Genomic DNA, 17,049 nt, shown 5'->3' with positions numbered 1-17,049 from the left:
AAAGGAGTGGATTTATTAAGGGGTGACAGGGTGAAATTTCGTGATCGAATTCGGGTTAGGTATGTAAATTTGGTTAGTTAGGAGGGTTGCACAATGGGGCGGGTTTTGTGGTAGCTGACCGCTTTGTAACCCGATCATAAGTTGGTTGGAAAATATCTAATTTTATAGGCATCCCAAAGAGTAGTTATTTTGTACGAGTTAAAACTTTTTAAAAAATTGCATTACAAAATTTTGAAAACCCTCTTATTTATTTGATCGAGAATTAAGACTAATTTTGTTTTTTGACCACTTCTTGTTTCTCTTGACAGTCTTTGTAAGGTTGCAGGATGCGCTTATCCCTTCAATCGAGGGTGAAGTGCCATTCAACCCCATTGATCACATCATAAATTTCAGATAAACTTGTACTGGATGCTAATCTCAGCAGCAACTAGATGCACCCCAATCGATACATAGCGACGACCATACATAAACAAACCCCTAAGAATTTCAACCCTTAATTTAAATGTCACGTGTCGTAAACATTTACGTATGTTGGGTCCAGAGCTGCTTTTGGACAAACTAACTATTAATGCTAGTGTAATAGACAAGGGTTGTTTGAAGAGGTTTAGTGCAGTTTGGCAGAGTTAATATACGACTCAAAAATAGTAACTTCTTCAAAATTCATGTCTGTGGCAACTAAATTACTGAAATTAAAATTTTTTAGTAACGAATGTCGGAAATTTTTGCTTCATCTTTAAAATAAAAATTTCTGAAATTTGCATTTTGGTAGAGTTATTTTACGACTCAAAAATAGTAATTTCCCCAAAATTTATAGCTGTGGCACCAAATTACAATTTTTAGTGACGAATGTCAAAAAATTTTTGCTTCGTCTTAAAAATGAAAAATTTTGTTATTGAAAAATCAAAGCAGTGCATGATTACTACTAGTAAGGCTCCCTCAGAACACAATATGTTTTTAATACTTTTAGCCTGGTTTTCAAAGTAACTTTTAAAAAGTTAAAATTTTAAAAGATTTTACCCGGTTTTTCGAAGTCACCCTTTTTTAAAAAGTCAAAATTTTAAGAAATATATCCTGTTTTATCAAGCGTGAATACGGTTTCGGCCAAGAAAAGTTACCATTTAAAAACACTTAAAATTCGTTTTTAACCCTGTTTTTTCTGTTGGGCTACTTCAGAACAAAAATGTATACGGTTTTGGCCCTCATGAGCAAACCGAATTCACTGTCCTGTGAAATTTTTGTAGGAAATGAATTAATTAAGAAACGATGTTAAACCAATTCATTTAATAAAATTTTTGTTGTTCCAAAGTACCTAAGTATATTGGGAATATGAATGAAGTATTAAAATAAAATTTTTCTTCAACAGTTAAAAATAAGAGTTATCATAATTACAGTTAATTATTTCTGTGATTTATTAGAAAAAATCATATGAAAATGATTCCAAACGATTAATTGGTTTTATTATTTGATCGATAAGCCCACATTTTAATCCAAAAACTGTCGAGTCAAATTTATCAGATTTAACTAATGTATTCGAAATATTATCAAATTCATAATAGGTACATTTTATCTTTAGAGAAATATAAATAATATTTTTGAAAAGTCCAGTAGAGTTGGTTCATAGTCAAAGCCGAAAAAAGTCTGTAAAATCAGTACACAATATAATCGAATTACCAGATATACTAAAACTAAAGAACTCTTAAATAAAATAGAAGCAAAAGAATTTGATTTTGTTTATGACAAAAGAGTTATTTTAGAAAACTTTGAAACAATACCGTTTGGATTTTAATTCTTTATTTACAGTAAATTATTAACTTGTTATAGTTTTTGAGGCACATTAAATACAAAAAAATTAATTTTGAACTAGTTATTTACGTATCGTTTTTATTTCATCATATTACTTTTTAAATACAAATTGAAAATTTAATATTCAAATAATAATTGCAGATTTGTAAAGGTCTAACCTACTTATGGGAAGTTATAAATATTTTGCATTTTGAAAAATATATAAATTTTATGCAGCAGTGTTAAATTGGTTGCCTCTTTCGGAAAGTCAAGAATGTGATTGTGCGCATCTGTCTGTTCACGTGATCTTATTTTTGACATTCAGTATTGTTATCTGTTGGTCAACATTAGTTTATCGTAGAAAACAAAATAAGGTAAGAATTGTTATTAATTTTGTGTGTTTTCATGTTTTTTTTTCTGTGGTTTATTTAATTCAAAACCCATGAAAGGAGTTGTCCTATTTTATACCTGGTTGGATACACAATTTTTTATACATTTTCTTTATCAGTTACAAATAAATAATGGGGCAAAAAAAACGTTTCGGAGTTGATATCCGTTTAGTTGAAGAATTGAGATCGTGCCAATTAAATCGAAAGAAGAAATCGAAGAAAATGTTTGAGGGACGTGCGTTAATTTCCATAAACCAGGGGTGGGAATCAGAAGAGACAATCATTGTTAGCCATGGAAGACTGACAATAACTTCTGCCCTTATCTCGAACTTTCAACTGCCAGAGCAAGTCATTGACAACATCGATGGTAGAACAGTGCAAATTGTAATAACTACCATATTCTTCGTCAGAATCAGGTTTGCGAGTGTTGCCGACAGAAGTCATTTCGAAAGAGCCCTTGGGAATTTAGGCACACCTGATTCGGAGCTTTCGTTGGAGTCAAGTCTTTCGTCCGAGTCAAGTGACAATTCTCAATCCACTGGGTCCCTCTCGACAGATGGGTCTGAAACGTCCATTTCCTCAACGGACGAGGGCGATGCTACAGCCGCCAAGTGAACCGCAATATTAATCATATATCATAGTTTTAGTTATGGCCATAATAAATTGATTCTTAGTAATATAATTTATTTATTTTTTGTTTATTTTTTTTTAAACGTTTTCACAGGTTAATTTGCTTGACCAAAATTGTATTCATATGTGCTGAAGTGGCCCAACAGAAAAACAGGGCTAAAAACGTATTTTAAGTGTTTTTAAATGGTAACTTTTTTTTTTAAAAGGGTGACTGAAAAACCGGGCAAATTCTTAAAAAAGTATTAAAAACGTATTGTGTTCTGAGGGGGCCTTACTAGTAGTTTGGCTTAAACTACACAGAAACATCTCGAAGCTCTCTGCACGTAAATTCAACATCCACATACAAAGTGTTTATAAATGTTTCTAGCATCAAGGGTGGCTATGAAATGTCAAAGAAATTTGCCGCTCATTACAAATGTGGGTTTAGATTTGTCAACTGACATTTGCAGTTAACCTCAAACATGAAGCAAAGTAAGTTTTAAGAAATAAACTGTTCTAGTTGTAGTTTAAAACCTCAAAATCGAAAACTTGGGCACAAAACCGTAACTAAAACGTCATTGAAGTAACTAACATTATAAATAATTTTGCTGATAGTTATATTCACCACGAAAACAAAGCGGCAAAATAGTGTACGACAGGAATTCCAAAGCCACGCTTGATACTAGAAACATTTATAAACACCTTGTATAAAGCAAAGTTTTTGAAGTTATGATTTCATTCTTTAGACTTTTTAAAATTTCTTTCTAAGAGTTTTTAGTCTAGAACATTTTGCCAAAATTCCAGATAATGCCTAGGAATCAAAGAGACTGGTAAAAAATTTATACTTAAATAAAATAAATAAACCAAGAGATGTGTAGAGCATTGATCATGAATTACGAAGTTACAAGGTTTACAAAAATTCTATTCGAATGAATCTGAGCAATGGCACAAATGAAATTAGTAAAAAGAACAGTGACAACTTTCTTCTCTCTGCTGAAGATGGGGGAGATGTAGTGGAGTCAATGGTTTTAGCAGCAAAGACAGTGTTCTTGATATGTAAATCTATCCAGTCTCTATATTTGGCGACTTCCATAAAAATACTAGGAATTGATTCACTTTTGCAATCTGTGCTACCAGCGGAAATAACTCCAGCTAATTGGTTTGAGCAAACCAAAGGTCCTCCGGAGTCACCCTGTGAATTTTAAGTTAAATACATACATAGCGTACTGTACCAAATTATTACAAAACAAGTACTTGTGCTACTGCGTGTACAGATAGTATTATTAGGAATTTCAGGATATTCTTTTTTGCAAGTATCGTGGTCTACTACAGGAACTTCTCCATACAAAAGCTCGTTCCTAGTGTAATCGTCCTGTAAAATATGCAATTAAAGTACTTCTACAACAAACGCATTAGATTAATTTTTTTATATGTATACTTACATCACCAGTTGCTCCGAATCCAGAAACAATACAATTTTCATCAAAAGTGGTGCTAGTTTTTAGATTAATTTGATTAACGTTTTTAGTCCAAGGTGTAAATGTTCCATATATCTGTAAAAAAGTAAAATAATAATAGAAAATTCTTTTAGAATAATGGATACAATAAAATATGCTTACTGCTAACAACGCTATGTCATTAGTGTACTCAACGTTGTCAAATTCCCTATGAACAATCACAGATTGAACGTCTTTGTAAATGGCGTTAGTATCTAAAAAACTAAGCATTTTTATATTGCCAACTTCTACAACTAGTCTAGCTGATGGTTTCACAACTTTGTAGTCATCCCAGCAGCAATGTGCCGCTGTTAAAATAAATCTTTCATGAATTATTGCTCCTCCACAAAAATAATTTTTATTGGCTTTGTCAAGAATACCAGCCTAAAAGTTCAATTCAAGATTAAATCAGAAATTGGTGCTCTTTTACCTGATATGCAAACTGGGATCTGTCGGTAACTGCTTTACCATTAACTATTCGAAAGTTTATTGATGGTGTAGTGTTAACATTAGCTTTTACTAAAATACACCCTGAAAGGAAGTTTTTATAAATATTTCATACAAATAAGAGTTGAACATAATAAACCTACCAAGTAAAATTAGAAGAGAATAATCCATGATGTATCAACGTGCGACCGAAAATTATTATCATCACTAAAAGATTTTTTTAATTTTTGACATTCCTGTTGCTATTGTGACGTTTGCCAAATAGAAACATGGCGATCTAAGTTTTTTTATAAAATTTTTTGTGATATTTTAAAACACACTTTGGAATGATTTGCCTTTCCGCATTTTTAAAGATTACAATTTTTGTGATTTTAATGTCACATTAAATCCTCGGAATTTAGAGGAATCTAATGTTTCCGAATTCTAGAAAGTGCCTAAAAATTTGCCAGATAATTTAAGTTACTCTAAAACATTTTGCAGAAACCTACAAATTTTCTAAAATTAAAAAAATTGGAATCTAGAGATAAAAACCAATGTTGCACAAATCTATAACGAAAATTTCGATTTTTCGCGTTGGATGTGGTGGATGCTTCGTCCTAAAAGAAAAATTTCTAAAATTTTTGCTTTTTGCTCTACTACATATTTGAAATTTAGTTGCGTTATTTCACGGTTCAAGAACAGTAACTTTTCGAAAATTGATGGCAGTACCACCAAAATAACCGAAATTACGATTTTTACTGACATGTCAAAAATTTTTGTTTCGTCTTAAAAATAAAAATTTCTAAAATTTATTTTTTTTGTTCTACAATTTAGCCGTTTGGTAAATTTGATATAACATTAAAAAATAGTAACTTTTTATAAATTTTATAGCTTTACCACTAAATTTATCTAAAATACGATTTTTAGTGACGAATGTCGGAAAATGAAAAATTTTGTTATTGAAAAACCAAAGCAATGCTTGGTTTAAATTACAAAGCTAATGGCTAGTGTCACTGCTGTTTTTATGCATTTACGAATTCATACAAGAATCATGAAAATTTTATTCATGTGAAACCTCATTTCAGTGTTCTAACAACACAAAAACGTCTTCCGAATCTTGAGAGTGACATTATGTTAATTTCAATTAGTAATTAGTTAATCAATTAGTTTTTTTAGTTAATAGATATTATCTTATAATAATAATAATTGGGAGTACTGAACAAGTGTTGGTTTTCTTGCATGTAAATCCAACAGCCTGTTATAAAGCAAAATTTATAACAAATTTATAACAAAGTTGATTTCATTCTTTACACTTTTTAAAATTTCTTTCTAAGAGTTTTTAGTCTAGAATCTTTAAGAATCTTAAAACATCCTAAAAACATTCTAGGTAATGCCCAGGAATCAAAAAGACTGCAAAAAAATTCTAGGAATAAAATAAATAAACCAAGAGAAATATAGAGTATTTATCATGAATTCAGGTTTACAAAAGTTTTATAGGAATGAATCTGAGCAAAGGCACGATTGTAATTAATAAAAAGAACAATGACAAGTTTCTTCTCTCTGCTGAAGATGGTGGAGATGTAGTAGAATCAATGGTTTTAGCACCAAAAGCAGTGCTCTTAATATGGAAGTCTATCCAGTCTTTATATTTGGCGACCTCCATAAAAATGTTAGGTAATACGTCAGTAGCACAAATGAGGTCACCAACAGAAACCACTCCAGCTAATTGGTTAGAGCAAACTAAAGGACCTCCAGAGTCACCCTGTGAATTTCATGTTAAATACTAACATAACGTACTGTACTATATTATTACAAAACAAGCACTTGCGTCACTGCGTGTACAAATAGTATTATCAGGAAGTTCATCAAATGCTTTTTTGCATGTGATCTGGTCTACTACAGTAACGTCTTCATACAAAAGCACAGGCGAAGCGTCATTGTCCTGTGAAATATGCAATTAAAGGACCTCTACAATAAATGCATTAGCTCTATTTTTTATGTACTTACAGGATCAGTTGCTCCGAATCCAGAGAGAATACAGTTTCCATCAAGAGTTGGGCTAGTTTTTAGAGAAATTAGATTAACCTTTTCGGTCCAAGGTTCAAATGTTCCAAATATCTGTTCAAAATAAAAAATAATAATCTAAAATACCTCCTCTTAGAATAATGAGTGGAATGCTTACTGCCATTAACGCTATGTCATTATATTGCATTTCGTGATCATAATCCTTATGAACAATCACAGATTGAACGTCTTTAAGAATGCCAGTCTTCCATTTTATATGGCCAACCTCTATAAGTAGTGTGGAAGCTGGTTTTTGAACTCGGGCGGGTCTAAAGCAGCAATGTGCCGCTGTTAAAATAAATCTTTTATGAATTATTGATCCTCCACAAAAAAGTTTTGTAGTTTTTTTGTAAAGAATACCAGCCTAAAAGTTCAATGCAAGATTAAATTAGAAATTGAAGCTCTTTTACCTGATATGCAAACTTTGACCTGTCGGTAACTGCTTTACCTACAGCGATTCGGACGTTTACTGATGGTGCAGCGTTAACGTGGTTGACTGTCACTAAAAGAAACCCTGAAAGGTATTTTTTTAATAATTTAATAAAAATAAGAGTGGAACATTATAACCCTACCGAGCAAAATTAGAATAGAATAATCCATGATGTCTTAACCAACCGAAAATTATTATCATCACTAGAAGATTTTTTGAATTTTTGACATTCCCGTTGCTATTGTGAGGTCTGTCAAATAGAAACATGGCGATCCAAGTTTTTTTTATGAAATTTTTCGTAATATTTGGAAAGATTTGCTTTTACGCATTTGTAAAGTTTACAATTTTTGTGATTTAAATCTCACGGAATATAGAAGATTCTAAAATTTCCGGATTCTATAAAATGTGCAGATAATTTAAGGTACTCTAAAACCTTAAGGTACTCTAAAACCTAGACCAAAAGCATTTTGCAAAAACCTACAAAATACCTAAACATTTTGAAAAATTGGAATCTAGACATAAATACCTAGAAAATTTTGCACAACTATTTGAAAACCCTCTTTAATGATACGAATATCTATAATATTTTGCGAAATCATGGCACATAACGGTTTATTCAAATGGCGGAATTTTCACCTAATAACCGTAATAAGAAATGCGCCAAAAATTTTGACGACCGAAAATTTCAGAAATTTGAGTTTTTTTTTTCTACAATTTTGCAATTTATTTGCGTTAATACACAACTCAAAAATAGTAGGTAATTACTTCAAACTTCATAGCTGTAGCTCCAAAATTACAAATAGTACGATTGTTAGTGACGGATATTCAACATGAAAATTTCTAAAATTGGTGTCTTTCACTCTACATTTTTTAAATTTGTTAATACACAATGGTAGCTTCATCGAATTTTATTGTTGTAGAACAAAAAATACAATTTTACGTATTAGAAGTGGAAAATTTTTGCTTCGTGTTAAACATGTTTTTTTTTAAATGTGTGTTTTTTGCTCTACAATTTAGCAATTTGGTAAATATATGTATTACAATACTTACAATAGGTAACTTCCCCAAATTTTATAGCTGTAGCATTAAAAATACCAAAATTACGATTTTTTGAGACGAATGTCGGTAATTTTTGCTTCATTTTAATCTCTAGGTCCAGAGCTGCTTTTGCAGAAACTAAATAACTAGATCGTAAATTTCACACACTAATGTTAGTGTAATTGACAGGGGTTGTTTGAATAGGTTTAGTGGTTGCACAGTTTGCAACATTTCGATTATGAGCGTAATGCACATTGCGAAAATGAGAATTTAGATTACGAGAGCAAACAGATAATTTTTATATTAAAGAAGTATGAGTGTTGTAACGATTTAGGTGAAGTTTGCAGACACGATTGGAATTTAAAGGAGGTATCAAGAAGATCAAAGCGCTAAGAACGACGTAGTTGAGGGAGAATGGGACAAAAATTCGCACGAATGAATTTTGCGGAAACGCTTTCGGGGGAATTCTTCCAGCGGTTTCCACCATAATTTGCAGAATACTAAATTGGGTACAATTTATTGGTACTCTCTGTAAAATCTCAGTGCAATGTTGAAATGTTTCTTACTTCTCAGTTTACATTACCACATTCCTGCTTTAAGACAAACCCTTATGTAATAAATTTCCGGCTCGAAGTCCACCCTCTGATAATAGTCGTAATAATGCCCCATCTGTTCTCCGATTCTTGTTTCCATGGTTCAAGGTATCGATAAACCTCATAATCGCATTTAACTTTACGCATCGATTCTCAAGAGGACAATTATTGAGGTCCTCGAAGGCCACAGCGGCTATAAATTCCTCCACATCTATCACAAGCCAAAACAAATATTTATCACGGTTTTAATAAAGTAGGGGCTTCAGATTGTAAATATTGAAATTACAGGTGCGTACGACTCACATAAAGTGCGTATAATGGACTACTAATGTTGGGTTGTGTTATAATTGTTTGTAAAGCCGACTGGGAAATGTTAGAGGAGGTCAAAGTGCTAAAACAGGTGTTCATTACAGAGTTCTCAATTGAGAGGGAGTGTAGTTTTTTGGACTAATGTAGTGCTCATAGAAGGGTTAAATTAATTAAAGGAACTTTTCGAAGTATGGAGGAAACGGTTCACAATGGAGACGTCAAGTGAGAGTTGGATAAAGTTATGGAGGTAAGGATTTGAGGTGCTTAAGGAAGTTCGGGGGAACTTAAAGTTAACAGAAGTTGAGTTGCGGAATTTGAGACTTTTGTGGCCTTGTTAGAAATGGTGGAGGCGCCGGGTGAACTTTTTGACTTTTTTAGCAAAAAAATCGAAAATTTTTACTAAAACTCCGTTAAGAACAACACGGAGATAAGTTTCCAAGTAACGTCTACTTCGAAGCACTAAAAGTGCCCCATATCGCAGATTTACCGTCCAATTTTTCGCAACAATAGCCGAAACTCTCTTCTTTGTCGTCCGCTTCCTTTCTGTGAGATTTTATTGGTGTTTGATGCAGTTCCCAAATGCACTGAACACTTTGATGTAAATGTCAGAGTCAATTGAAAGCGACAAATCGCTGTTATTTGAATAAATTTGATTTATTGACAATTGAGTTCATTTTGTAGTGTCACACGTTAGGAATATTGTGCTTGAAACGTGCAACAGTCTGACTTGAGCGACAGTAAAATCCCGGGAAATGCAGTCGGTTTTTGTAGTTATCCAACCAAGACTCAATTTTCACAAAATGAACACAAACAAACTAAATTAAAACACACAACAAAATGAGATAATAGAATTCTCGGAGAGTCGAACGAACTCTGTAAAAACCAAACAATAAACCAGCAAGGTACATTGAAAAACTAACACAAAGCTCATGAAATTGCAAGCAGGCTCCACTAACGAGGGAGCTTCAAACTATTTAGTATAATACTCCTATTACTGGAGGAAATAAATTGAAGATTTTCGGAGTGTGGTAGCCCCGCAGAGATATTAAAACAAATGGAAGTTACAACTAAATTATCATGTAAAAGAAAAACTTCTTCAAACAGCCATAAAATGTTAACAACGGACGACTTGGTATTCTCCGAACGTTTCGGGAAGGCAAACACAGGTGCTAATTCGAAAATGTCGTGACATGGATGACGACGCGATTTCGTACCCAACTAATCGCGAAAAACGCAGATCAAAAGTCGTTACATTATCATTACCTTTTACACCACCGGAAGCAGTAGCTTGAAAACTACCACTTCCTGGCGAAATTAATATCGGCGACAGAGATGGATCTTGACTCCTCTGTTCTGTATTTATAATGTTGCTAGGGAATATGTAATATTGTGGGGAGCTTTCAGCAGGAACAGGAAACTAAATTGTGTTAAAAATGGATGTACATGCTTGGCATGATTTTTAATTATTTATTTAAGAGAGCTCGTTTGAAGCTAAATAATGATCAAACGGGGAAATTTGTGGTTTCAATGAGAATGGAAATTTTTGCAAAAACAAGGCAAGTTTTTGTTTTTTGCTGTTCATGTTAAATCAAATTACCAGGTTAAAATGGTAATAAATTTATTATTTCGACGAGGACGTTGCTTAATGAAACTGTTATTAGTGAGGAGCAAAAACAATGAGCTCGTATCAACATAGAGTAAAAACTTGTTTTTGGACAACGCTCGTTACCATAATTTAATAGTAAAACCGTTTTTTCAACGTTGATAAGGAGTGCATTTTGTAAACTTTCGTGTTTCCACTGTTTTAATCTCTATTTGGGTAGTTTTAGATAAAGTAGATTAATAAATTATTCAAAAAAATTAACTTTTATAGATGTAGCATCAAAATTACCAAAATTACGGTTTTTAAACGGACTTCAAAAGTTTTTGGTTTGTCTTAAAAATGAAAATTTTTAAAATTGTGTTTTTTGCTCCTACAATTTTGCAATTTACTTGCGTTAATACACAACTTAAAAATCGTAACTTCCCTAAATGTAATTAGCTGGGGCGCCAAAATTACCAAAATTACGATTTAGAAAATTTTTGCTTTGGCTTAATAATGAAAATTTCTAAAACTTGGGTTATTTGCTCTACAATTTTGCAATTTAGTTGAATAAATACACAACCCAAAAATTGTAACTTCTCTAAATTTTTTAGCTGTGGCACCAACATTTCCAAACTTACGATTTTTAATGAGTGATGTCTAATAATATTTCTGCTGCGTTTTAAAAATGAAAATATCTAAAATTTGTGTTTTTTGTTCTACAATTTTGCAATTTAGTAGAGTTAATACACAACTCGAAAATTGTAATTTCTCTAAATTTCATAACTGTGACAACAAAATTCCAAAAATTACGATTTTTAGTAAGTCTAATATACAGGGTGTCCGGAAAGTGGCGCACCATCTTGAAAGAGGGTAATTGGGTGATCCCCCATAGTACCAAAAAATGTTAAAAAAAATTTCGGACTTTCTGTTTTTGCAGGAGGACCAAAAGAAAATTAGGAAAATGGCAACATTGCTTAACTGTTCCCCTAATAATTTAAATTTCTAGTATTTAAAGGCATAGTAACGTTGCTACTGTATTGTTGACGTTAGTCAGGTCGGTTTATGAACGAGTAATGTAACTATGGTTTCAAGTGAACGATGCCACACTGATCGACATTGTTGATTCAAAAATTTTGTAAACAGTTTTCAGGCATTTCTCAAAAGATTTTTCCCATTTTTTTGCACTATGCCTTTGCGCAAAATGTCCTTTAGGTAACAAATTCATTTAAACCTAAAACAATTGCACAGAAATCGTTAACTTTGGCATTAAACTTTTTCTCTTCAGTCCATCATATCTCGAAAAATGGAAGACATGAATTTTTTTCAACATTTTTCCGGTGATCTATGGCATTGTCCGATGATACAGTATCACGGTAGTGCGGGTCTTTCCGGACACCCTGTATTTCTTCTGCGTTTTAAAAATGAAAATTTTTAAAATTTGTGTTTTTTGCTCTACAATATTGCAAATTGGTAGAGTCAATACACAATTGAAAAATAATAACTTCCTCAAATTTCGTAGCTGTAGGATCAAAATTTTGGAAATTACATTTTTTGTGAAGGATTTTGGAAAATTTTTCTCCACCTGAAAAATTAAAAATTCCAAAATTTGTGCCTTTTGCTATATAATTTTGCAATTTGGTAGAGGTAATATACGCTTCAAAAATGATAACTTTCCTAAGTTTCCTAGCTGTGGTACCAAAATTACCAAAATTACAATTTCGAAAAATTTTGTTTCGTCTTAAAAATGAAAATTTCTAAATTTGTGTTTTTTGACAATTTTTTAATTTAGTAGAGTTAATAAACAACTCAAAAATTGTAACTTCTTAAATAGATTAGTAAAAGAAATCTGCAATTTTGCCATGTTGTCCCCGATCTCAAGTTTGGATTTTAACTTAATTTTATTAACATAACTGTGGCTGTAAATTTCTTCCATGACTTAAACAAATATTAAATTGAACATCATAGATACAAAGACAGTTCTCCCCAACATTCAATATTTCCTTAGCAAGGGATGATTAAACTAAACTCCTTTTTTACGCAACGATAAAAATCTTAAAGTTATGAATAAAAATTCGATGCAAATTCGATGATAAACCGCCTCTGCTATTTCTGATGAAAATATGCAAACAAAGCTCATTATAACTCATGAGTTATGAGTATTAATATTAATCTCGCCATAAAATAACAGCATTTAATTTAACGCAGATAATAATCGTAATTTGAGAATATAAACTCTATATTCCAACATTGAAATTACCCTTCCTAACACTCTCCAGCTAAATTTGTTTACTTTGTCTTCTCATGAAGGGCAAACGTCAGCTACGAAGTGCCAAACTTTGCAAAGCAATAGTGACTATTTTGTTCCAGACTGATAGGTTTAAACAAACTACAAAAACTCTCAAGTTGTGCTTAACAACAAGTTGATGAGCTTTCCAAAGCAAGTCTATTACATGAGACTGTTGCGTTCTTTTTTCATATCTCGGAACCACAAAATCTACAAAACCTGTTAATGAAAGTACATGAGAACGAGGAATATATTATTTGAAATAGTTTGGAGGCGAGCTTGCAATTAAGCCAACAGAGCGGGACTTTAATGCTTTCTCTTAAAATTTTACAACTTGTATTTTTCAGCTCTTTTAAATAAAACGAGTTTCTGTTGATGGAGTTTTAGTTGAGTGGGTTTTTAGGTTTTTAGGCTATCGGTGTCTGAGTTTTTGGGTTAGTGCAACGGTTTGTTTGTTGGTTATAGCATCTTTCGATGGTTAATATTTGGAGTCAAGAATTCTTTGCCTATCTGTTAAAACAACAAACCCTGACAAGGTCGTTTTACTAGTCAAATTGTTATTTTATCAGCGAGAAGCAAAAACGCAACGATTCTTGTAAACACACCACAAAAACTCTTCAACTCCGCCACTCTTATTTTCATTAGCAGTCAGAAACAATCGCGTCGCGATACGCGCTGTGCCTTCTAAATTTCGAAAAAACATTTTGGTGCCGATATTGTGGTTTGTGCGACTTTTTTCTTCAGAGCAGACGGAGCTTGGTTTAAACTTCGAAATCGATTTTAAAGTTATTAGTGGACTTGTACACAAACCAATAAGTTGGAATAAACTTTTTGCTTTTTTTGAATGAATATTTCAAATTTAGTGCACCTAACTATGTCAAAGAATATTAAATATTCATAACTTTGGAAGCGTTGCCGATGTAGATCAAAGGGTTCTGAGACTTGAGTTGTTAAACCTGGTAATTGTTGCCAGTTATTGCGTTCAAGTTCTAGTTAAGTTAGTTTAAGTTAATTAAGTGCATCGCCTTCAATTTACAGATTCGATTAACCTTTCAACGGTCGATAATTAAACGTACACATGTAAATCTAGAGGTTCTTTATTTTCCATCATTACAGTTTCCAACTTAATCCTTGGATCTTAAAATAGCTTTTTGAAAAGAGAAAAAGTTTGTTGTTCTAACACGGTTTCAGTTAATGAAATGTTTGTTTCTTGGGTTATTAGTTTGTTAGGTTTCTGAGGTGATAATGAAATTCGAAATTAAGAAATTTCCATTCTTTTGAGATTGGGATTTGAACTAATTAAATTGCAACGAGACTATTCTAAATGCGAACTTATTTTTGTATTATTGATATTAATTTTGTTATTTGTTTCAGGTGAGCATTTCTGTGATTCCAACCGCCCCAATCGTAAGTTTTACGTTATTTTATTTTTCCCTGCGTCTTAATATGTATTCTTTTTTTCAAATTAGTATGTTACGTCTAATTAATTATAATTCTAATTAGAAACGGATCAAAACTTTTTACGGTCGAAATTTTTGTTTTACCATTAGCTTAAGAAATGTCACTGAATTATAAGATGTTGATTATCTATTTTCTAGTGCAAAAACACATTTCATTTTGACGTAGAATGGTAATACTAGTCCTTATGGTTCTTTTTCATTGGTTCTCAGTTCTCAGTCCTTTGGATCTCGGAATATAATAATGCTCAGGTTATACAAGTTATACAAGTGCTTTCTTTCTGTCACAAAATAAAAGATGTTTGCTGATTTTTCAGTGCTAAAAGACATTTTACTTTAACGTTTTTTATTGATCTTTGTGGTTCTTTTTCCATCGATTTTTCTCGATTATAGAAATTGTTTCCAATCATCGAAAAATGCTAATTAAGTTGAACTCGAACATGAGAAGTAACGTTTGATCTTACACTTGAAAAAATTAATTACCTAACTAGAGACGTAAATACATCGAAGCTTCCCGTTGATTCTAGTGAGGAGTTTTTCATCATTTATTCCCATTTTCTCTTTCAAGTTTTAATTAGATTTTTCTAACTCGATTTTCTAAAGATTTTCCCAACGCCATCGCCAGTCTCCATATTTCCTTTTATCTGTCGAGTTTTTTCTAAGACTAATTAATTACTTAATTCGAACGTATTTATCAGGTATTTACGTCAATTTCACCCTCAATAAACCTTTTAATTCATTTAGATTTTCTTTCCGATCTTGACCCTCTTTCTTCCGAAATCTCGAATGATTAATCCTCGACTTTATTGCTTTCGGAAACCATTCAAACCCTGATTGATTAATCACTCGGCGATTTTTCTCTTTTGTCTAATTGCGGTCACGCTTGTCTTCTCGCCTACCGCGACCACCGTAATTATCTTTCCGTGTGCATCGGTATAAGTGCCCGGACTCGCATCCCACCACCGAGATACGCCGCCCCCACTTCGCCGCCTCTCGAACGCTGTGCGCGGAAATTTCAGTTTTGGCCGCACGATGCTGACGTTCAGCTGGGATTTTCGAAAAATCCTCTAGCATCTAGTACTTCTTCGACTGTCGTCTGTTTTCACAAAATTTTCAACGCGCTCTTCGATCTTCACTCTTTTTCAATCTTTTGTGTATGTGTGTGTGAGTGTCAAATCGTGCCAAATTACCCCCGAAACGTGCTTTATGACGTAACGCGGTTCTAAATTTTTTTAAAAATCGAACTTGTTGATATTTTTTGAATTGTTTTGTTTAGTGTTGAATTGTTGACGATATACGACAGGTTGGTATGAGCTTTGTTTACACCGGAGACGCACATCGCTTTTTATCGAGCTTTCGTGAATATTGCGTAATTTGCCAGGGAATCTTATCCATTTTCCATGAGCTGCACGTCCTTTACGGTATAATTTCCCCGGAATAATCCGGTCACTTCTAGTAAATCAGGTGGAGCTTTTAAGAGCTTAGGGCTAATCGTAAAAAATAACTAATAATGCAACTTTGCATAATACCCGACACTGGCTCTAAAAGCAGCGGCCCAAGTTTTGAGTTTCCGGAACTTGTGTCCATTCTACTTTATTTTTCTGTTTTGAATAAAACTTTTTCGTTTATTCTCTTTGTGCTTCGTATCACCGGAGCTGAATTGTGTGTCGTAAATTCTCCAACTTTCAAGGCAAATGTGTTGTAAACGAAACATACCTGAAAATATGACTGGATTTTATGATAGTTTGAAGGAAATTAAGACAAATTAGTCCGAACAGAGTTATTTCTGGAAAGAAATGAAATGAGCTCACAGACCGAGATAAAACAGATTATTTCGCATAAAATGTTTACAACAAAGCTAAGTGAATTGCCCACTTTATTGATTTTGTGGTGCACTTTCTGAATCCAATTTTCTCCAATTTTATTGTGTTCTAAACCATCTGGAGAATTCCGTTAAAATGAAATATTACCCAAATTTGGTGGCAATAGTTTGGACAATTCAGGGCCTCAAGTTATTTAATTAAAAATGTCAATACGTTGCTGAGTTCACTGCTGTGAAATTGAGAATTTTTTTCCCGGAGAATTTAATTTTTGCTTTGCGTGATCAAACTTCATACGCTAATTGACTCAATCGACCTCCGGATCAATCCCAATCGGGGCAGGACCGGACTGGCCACAATTGAAGCGCTAAATCGGCTATATTTCCGATTTGTTTGAATCTTTGAATCTTCTTTTTTGAATCTTTTGCATCACGTATTTGCGTGTGAAAAATTAATTTCCTTCTAATGGCATTTTCAGTTTTTATAGTTTTTTTACTTTAGCGTTGTAAATAACTAAACGTCCAACACCAAACCGTGCTTCGTGCAGTGCTATTGAATGTTAACAGTTTTTAAAAGAAATAAAAAACGTTTTCATTCCATGAATTGATCCGAAAATAAAGAAGTGGAGTTTCTATCAGCGTCTATTACGACAAACAAATGTTAACAGACAGTTAAATTAGTTTCTTCTAAGTTTGTCAGGAAATTGGGAGTCACAAAACGCGAACTTACTTTTCGACTTTGTTTTTTTAAAGTAATTCTGAACGGTT

At 32.7% G+C, this 17,049-nt stretch overlaps 3 protein-coding genes across 6 annotated transcripts in view; 1 reads left to right on the top strand and 2 right to left on the bottom strand.

Moving 5' to 3' along the window:
* Syt7 (Synaptotagmin 7) overlaps window positions 1-17,049 on the top strand; it is a 180,903-nt gene that overhangs the window by 83,159 nt on the left and 80,695 nt on the right. The window contains exon 1 of one of the 4 annotated variants that reach the window (XM_088031963.1): window positions 15,486-15,765. The exons of the other annotated variants lie outside the window; for them this stretch is intronic. The gene's annotated coding sequence lies outside the window, so the exon portion shown is untranslated. Of the gene's footprint in view, window positions 1-15,485; window positions 15,766-17,049 lie in introns of those variants that run through there. 4 annotated transcript variants of the gene reach the window in all.
* LOC148177557 (trypsin-like) lies at window positions 3,555-4,894 on the bottom strand. The gene is made up of 7 exons (XM_088032716.1): window positions 4,867-4,894; window positions 4,707-4,807; window positions 4,400-4,660; window positions 4,223-4,333; window positions 4,024-4,152; window positions 3,695-3,972; window positions 3,555-3,624 (listed from the first exon to the last, which is right to left on the bottom strand). The coding sequence occupies exons 1-7, from the start codon at window positions 4,892-4,894 to the stop codon at window positions 3,555-3,557; spliced, it is 978 nt and encodes a 325-aa protein (XP_087888842.1).
* On the bottom strand, window positions 6,154-7,463 carry LOC148177556 (chymotrypsin-2-like). Its single transcript, XM_088032715.1, has 7 exons — window positions 7,436-7,463; window positions 7,339-7,371; window positions 7,177-7,280; window positions 6,885-7,130; window positions 6,710-6,820; window positions 6,516-6,644; window positions 6,154-6,464 (listed from the first exon to the last, which is right to left on the bottom strand). The coding sequence occupies exons 1-7, from the start codon at window positions 7,461-7,463 to the stop codon at window positions 6,183-6,185; spliced, it is 933 nt and encodes a 310-aa protein (XP_087888841.1). The 3' UTR covers window positions 6,154-6,182.

Source organism: Gnatocerus cornutus, chromosome 3 (assembly GCF_029298725.1).
Source record: "Gnatocerus cornutus isolate USDA-ARS CGAHR chromosome 3, icGnaCorn1.1, whole genome shotgun sequence".
Taxonomy (NCBI): Eukaryota; Metazoa; Arthropoda; class Insecta; order Coleoptera; family Tenebrionidae; genus Gnatocerus; species Gnatocerus cornutus.
The sequence above is the reverse complement of the archived record's forward strand: the minus strand, read 5'-3'. Positions and strand labels throughout refer to the sequence as shown.